This window comes from Cyprinodon variegatus, unplaced genomic scaffold (assembly GCF_000732505.1).
Source record: "Cyprinodon variegatus isolate N-32 unplaced genomic scaffold, C_variegatus-1.0 Scaffold2213, whole genome shotgun sequence".
NCBI lineage: Eukaryota > Metazoa > Chordata > Actinopteri > Cyprinodontiformes > Cyprinodontidae > Cyprinodon > Cyprinodon variegatus.
The window spans coordinates 6996-13922 of NW_015152666.1; the positions used below are offsets into that span (position 1 = coordinate 6996).

Consider the following 6927-nt stretch of genomic DNA (forward strand, 5'->3'; position numbering starts at 1 on the left):
GGTAAAAACGGTGCATTTTCTCCCAACTTGCAGTCGATATTTTAAGAGGGAAGAGCCACTCGTAACATTGATAGTTTCAAGTGCTGTGTACTGGTCTGATGAATAATTTAAAATAACTCATAGGCATCAACTCCTTAGATCACAAATTCTATTATTTGCCTTTAAGTTGTATTATAACATCAACAATGGTAATAAAAACACAGCAAATCTCTTTTTTCTATATTATGTAAATGACACCAGAAAAATGCAAACTAAAATAACAACACTGTATGGGACCATAAATCAACATTTATTTCCACCTCTTTTATTTTTTTTTTACAATGAACATGCGTATAAATAAAAGTAAAACAGATCATATAAATAGCTCTACAGTAATACAGTAACAATAAATATGGCTATACATACTCTAAGTTAAATAAACAATAATAAAAAACCTTTCAGCATCAACGGCTGTGTAACACTGCAACACTCTCAATTAACACTGTACACATGTGCTCTTTTTAACACATTTTTCAGGTCAAACATTTGGTAATGGGGTTATGATGATTGCTTCTCTCATTGAAAAATATGTCAGCTGTGCTTTTGACAGTGTCGTCATAAAAAAAGTTCACAAGAAGAATCTGCACATAAACTATAATTTTTCTTTTTTTTTATTCATTGAACAATAACCATGTACCATCTGTAGAGTCCATACTCAAACATTTTTATTCCAAAAAAAGGGCTAACCTGTACACACATACACATTCACACACATATGTAAACTTTATAAATCAATCTGGAAGCAAGCCGCAGCTTCACTTTTGTTGTAAAGACAAAAAAATAAAAATAAATAAATAACATTTTTAAAAGCCTGGTTTTCTAAAAAGTATGGAGAAGGCTATGCAAGGAAAGGGGTCCAGGCAGTGAAGAGAATATGATAGATCTGTAATTCACACGTAGAGAAATACACCAACACTTCAACAGCTATGCCAAAATATTACGTACAGCACTCTAAAATAGATTACCAAGAAACTCTGAATCTGAGTACGTGCAAAAGTAAACACACCGAGTCTTTCACAAAACTCCCACACACAATGTTAATCTTTTACATGGTATACAATGAATCAATAATGTTTATATTGATTACACAAGCATGTTTTGTCCTTCTCAGTCCATCATATTGTGACAAAGTGCGATGTAACCTCATCCCATGCACCAACTTTCATTTTCCATCCTTTAGCTCCCATTAAGGAATATTGGATCTCCATGTCAAGATTAAGCAAACTTATTCAGGAATCTACACAGAAGAGGAAAAATATGCTAGAAGCTGTAAATGTCAAGCAGCGGAGTAGGTTTGGTGGAGCTGAAGCCCAGACTGATCATTATATACAGTGAAAAAATATTTCCCTCCCCACAGGTTTTTTTTTTTTCCTTTTTATTTTTTATTTTTTACTCTTAAATATTTTAGATGCCCAAACTAATTTTAATCTCTAAGAACCTGATTGAAAACAAAAAGCAGGGTTTAAATGATGGGTTTATTACCAAAGGAATAAAAGTATCAAAAGCATCCTGGTCCTGTTTAAAAAATAATTACCCCTTTGTTACATCATGATAAACAGCAGTAAACCACATTTTTACTTCACTCTAACAGGCTACACCTAACAGAATAGAACAGAGTAGAAACTTTGTGTAAATTTGACTTTTATCTGACACCAGGGATGACAGAATCTTGCCCCTTGCACACATAAGGTGTTTTATATATTCACTTCTGGTTGTGATGGCAACATTAACATGAAAGGATTCTGCTTGAATTGGAATAGTAGGTTAAAGTCAAATAAGATGCAACGGCTCTGAGAAATGACTTCTCCTTGGCTTTACATTTCTCATATTCAGGTGTTCAAAAAAAAAAAAAAAAAGGTGAGAAACATAGGTGAAGCCCTTGAGAGTTGGTGAAGACTTAAGATGGATAAGCGGCTCAGAGGCAACTTGGAGGTTGACGCTTTTCTTTTACGGGCAAGTTAATGTTTGCTTATGTTAACCAATGGTTAGCTGGTACCCTAACGTGGCATGGGTGCATTGTTGCAAGTTTGTTTGGTTCTTTTGCAAGCAACCTAGTGTGAAATTACTCTGATGTGTTATTGGTTTTCCACTAACAATGATTTTCTTTATTGATCAAAACTGGGAAGTTACTTATCTGCGTTTAACTCATCCAAGGGAACTGACGTGTTTCACTAGAAGATTGTTCCACTGAATAATAGTATTATATAGAAACAATAAGAGGCTTTTAATGAACAATTAATATACCGTGAAAGGCTCCTTACTTGACATTTTTCCTCTCAGCTTACCGTTGGTAGTTGGCAGACCTGGCAACCTGTTGACCAACAGTACAATTGAAGATTGGAACGAGAGGGGTGACTGTGCCACGTGTGGGTGGGGAGGATTTACAGTTGTAGATATCTACTTAAAGGGGCCATCTAAAAAATAGCAGTAGGAAAACATTTAAAGGATTTAAACAATACGTAAAAGAAAAAAGTTAAGTAAAGAAAGGCCATGTTAAAGCCTGGACCTAAAATTGATTAGAATTAAGTAGCATGAGTTTAATCATGCTACTCAGGTCTGACAGCCCTTCCTCAACAGCAATTTAAAAGACTCATAAGCACTGCAAACTCTTGCAGAGTTATTGTCACTGGTGGTGGTTAGATAGCAAGTTATCAGGTTTAGGTGCCAATTACTTTTTCATTGGTTTTAAAAGCATTTTCCTTTAACATGTAAGTAAAACCATCATTATAAAAACTACTTTTTATATTATCTTGGTGTGATATTAAAAAATATTTTCAGATCTAAAACACAAGTGACAAAATTAGAGGAAACATGTAAGGGGGTAAATACATTTTCACAGCACTGTATATATCTTCTACAAATTAAAGTACTTAAGAGCACAAAAAGAAAAAGTAGATAAGAGTAGTTTCAGAGGCTAAAGCTAGCTTTCACAGCATTATCAGTGGTAACAAAGTCCCAAAGTCCTTAAATACATAATTATTTAGATTTTGTGCCGTATCAATAATACTGATGATACAAATAGTTAGAAATCTTGTGAAAATTGACAAAAACAGTGAGAAACCTGTAAACTGTAAAAACAAGAAGAGGATTCATGTCTTTACTTTTGCCTTGCATTTAGAACCCCGGCACATGGCAGTACGCCTCTAAGGAGGACAGCAGGATGTAGATGAACCAGAGGGAGATGAAAAAAAAGAAAGTGACTAGCTTGGCTGTCCGTGGGCCCCCAAGCTCACCGCCTGAAACACTGGGGCGCCTGCGATAGAGCAGCACGAGCACACATACCAGCGCCATGATGGTGAAGAGGGTGACGGAAAAGGCTAGCGAGCCAGGGTTCACCTTGAATGTCTGACCTTTCGTGTTCCAGTAAACAGCGGCGATGGTCCATGCCACCCCGATGCCCAGGAATACATTCACAGCATTGCTGCCTGTCACATTCCCAATAGAAGCGTCGGCATATTGGTCCTGAATGGCAGCCACTTTACTCGCAAATGTGTCTGTAAAACGAGAAACATGTCAACTTTTTCTATACAGTATAGTGAGATTGGATGCAAAAATCGGGCTGGAAGACATGTTACAATTAAATTACGAGGTTAATGTGAGTAATGTCAAAAAAGAAGCTCCTGGAGTAACCTTGCACAACTGGAGCAGCGTCAGTGCTTCCCAGTATTGATTCCAATAATCACATTCATGCAAAGCTGTCTGTGAACTGTTGTGGCCTACTGATGTAGATATTGTCGCTCTTAGTGAGACTTGTGCCCTCATGATAATAAGAATGTTATTGTAGGATAATGGTAACTGATCAGAACAACTCAATTTTAATTGGTGTTGATGCTTTTCTCTAAAAGTAGGCTATAAAGTTGTTCAATCTGCGACCACAAAAAGTCCTGCAAAAATTAGAGTTGTTAAATCAGATCATTAGGAAACTGACCATCCTCTGATGGTCAGGTGACACAGAACATTATTTGATGACACATCATAGAAGACATTCTGTGGAAAGAGGTTGCAGTAGAACAGTTAATTTTAATTACTACACTGTTTAAATAGTGTTGAAGACTTTCAAGCTGCAAATAGAGAGAGGTTCTGCTAGAATCCTAATTAGATAAAGGACTGAGGGGAAATAGGGGGATAAACCAGCCATAAATGTAATGATTCCTGTCTGTTTCTGCCTCTGAAGCTGGTGCATGCAATCCCATGACATCCCTCCCTGCTACCTCTGCTGCCCTGGCAACCAGGACTTAGCTGTTACACCTGCTGCAGCTCCTATTATCAGACGTTGCTGCACCTTTAATGAACATTAAAAATTCCTGGCTCTCCCAATGGATAAATTTTAGATTTGTGAAAGCGATGGGTAGACCATCCAGCAATCCTTGTTTTGACCTCCTGGTCTTGACCTGTCTTGTTCGTGTTTTTCTATTGCCTGCCTTAACCCTGTCAGATACCGCTGTTGGCCTCTGATCTTTGCGCATTGACTTTGTGACCTAATTCTTGACCAAGTCTGTTTGCCTCTGGCCCTATTTGGATCTTTCTATCAAATTGTGTACGAGCCAAGCCTGGACTTTGGACCTGCCTCTGTCCCTCTGGAAACCTCTGCCTGGTTAGTGTGCCTCAGAGGCTCTCGCTTGAACTCCAGGTTCCCCTTTCGATTAGCCCTCCTGGAAGCCTCTGCTTCTAGGTGCATACCCCTGAAGTGACTGCAGGTCCCCTGCTAGCCTTAGCCCTGTATGGCCCCATTAAGATTTGGATCTGTCAATCAATCATCTGAAAACATCCAAACAGAGTCATTAGGATAAATCTTCCAGCTTCCGAGACAGTATGTGGCTTTAATTCAGTGCAGTTCAAAACTACTGAGTTGTTATCAGCCCCAAACCCTCCTCTCAGCGATTCCAGTTTCAGTCATTTCCAGCTACTGCAACATTCATTTACTTTAACAATTTAATTACATGCTTACTACTTGTGTTGGCTGAATTATCTATCGGTGTGTCGGTCTCAAGACTCTGTCTAGGCATTACAAAAGACAATGTACCTTTTGCCGACTCTTGAGTGGAGTGTCGGTGTTAAAAAATACTGTTTCCAAGTAAGAGACTTGTTTTACAGAGTAAGTTTACCTGTCATGATCTTGACACTGATGACTGTTCTGATTCACCTGCCTAGCTCTTCCCAGTCCTCATTACCGTTCATCTTATCCACCTGCTTCAGCCCATATTTAACCAGCCATCTACCAGTCACCAGTGCCAGATTATAAGCCTTTTCTGAAAGTTTTCTAGCGTACCTGAGTGTTTCTGATTGCCTGATCTTGACCAGTTCTGCCTCTAAACCTCTGAGCCTGACTGTTCCCATTCTGATCTGTTTGCCTGACCTGTCCCTGGACTCCTGCTAGATTCTGCCTGTGTACCGAACCTGAAACTGATTCCTGACACCATCCTGGATTTCCTTTCAGTACCTTTTCAGATCTATAATCTCCTGGCCCTGACTCCTGAACACATCCTCGACACCGGCTTTGGCTTCGCCCGCTGGATTTTACTGCTTTCCTTTGTCTGCTCAGTTCTGATCTCCTGCCTGTCCTCCGGACTGGCAGGGCACGGACTGAACTTTAAGACCAGGCAGTTGACTCACATGTTCGTTATAATCCTCCACAGATAGACATGGTCTCTAACCTGTGTTCTCCTCCTGCAAAGGTTGAACGTTGTTCACTGCAGTTCTGTCTTAAATAAACATTTTGTGAAACCTAATTGTCTCTTCCCCTCAAAAACTGGGTCCTCTTGTTCTCAGCCTGATATAATCTACTCTAAGGTGTCACTGAAACTTCTGTCAGTCAGACTAGTTCAGCTTCTGCCTTTGTTACCCACCTGTCTGCTCTACAGTCCCTAACAGAGGGCCTAGACTAATCTTTCTAGATGTATGTAAAGTAATGCCTCTTCAGTGTTGTTCCTTCCTCACGCAGTTGGAGATACACTTTGAGTTGCAACCTTCCACCTTCCCCTTGAAATGTTCCAAGGTAGCTTCAGTTATATCATTTCTATATGGCAAAAGCCAAAGGTTGGGCCCACCTGACTGGCAGAAAAATAAAACACTCTGTTATTCTTACAATGCTTTTTGCCAGAGAGCTTGTTTGGGTGTTCAATTCAATCCTATCCAGTCAAGAGTCTTCTAGGAGGTTATTTACCATCAGACAGAATGGGCATGCTGTGACAGGTTATTGACTTTTAACATTTTTTTTAAACAATTTATTATATAATTGATTGTTGTACACTGATGGCAGACAGTAATTGGAACAATGAGACTTGGATGGATGTTTTTATCCAAGGGCTCAGAGGATAGGAAAAAGGATCAGCTGGCTACTTATGTCATGCCCACATGTCGATGGGGCATGTAATAAGTATGTGAATGATTTGGCTACAAGAAATGATGCAAGATAAAGAGCTTGGTAAGGGACGTTGAAAAGAAGTCTTCCTGTTTCTATGGTTTCTTCTCCTTGCAACTACTCTCAGCAGGAGTGTGGATTTCAGGAGGTGCTTATGAAACTGGGATGCAGAAGACTGCCCACTAAGGACTGAATAAAGGTAAATGTCTGATTCTACTGTGGAGCTAAGGGGCACACAAAGACAAGATGCACACTGAAAGGAGCAGGCTTAGGAGACAGCAGTTCAGGATCAATTCCTCCCCCATCGATTCTAGAGTTTAGTCAAACCTCAATATGGCTCCTTTTCTGTGGTATTGTTTATTGAATCTGTAGCTTATATGGAGTTCACAGATGAAAGATTTCCTTTCAACCTTAAAATCACAATTCCTGCATAGAGCCTATGTGTTTCTCAGTTGGATGTAACATCATTAATTTATCTAATTTATAATTATAAATTCCCAATTCTAAGCTTTTATAGGAGCCTGCCT

The 6927-nt window shown here is 39.2% G+C and overlaps 1 protein-coding gene across 1 annotated transcript in view; it reads right to left on the minus strand.

The window, feature by feature from the left end:
- Positions 1-282: 282 nt before the first annotated feature.
- LOC107080681 (sodium/calcium exchanger 1-like) overlaps positions 283-6927 on the minus strand; it is an 18085-nt gene continuing 11440 nt past the window's right edge. The window contains exon 5 of the mRNA XM_015368890.1: positions 283-3533. Within this exon, the coding sequence (XP_015224376.1) occupies positions 3154-3533 (380 nt within the window). The 3' untranslated portion in view covers positions 283-3153. The remainder of the gene's footprint in view (positions 3534-6927) is intronic.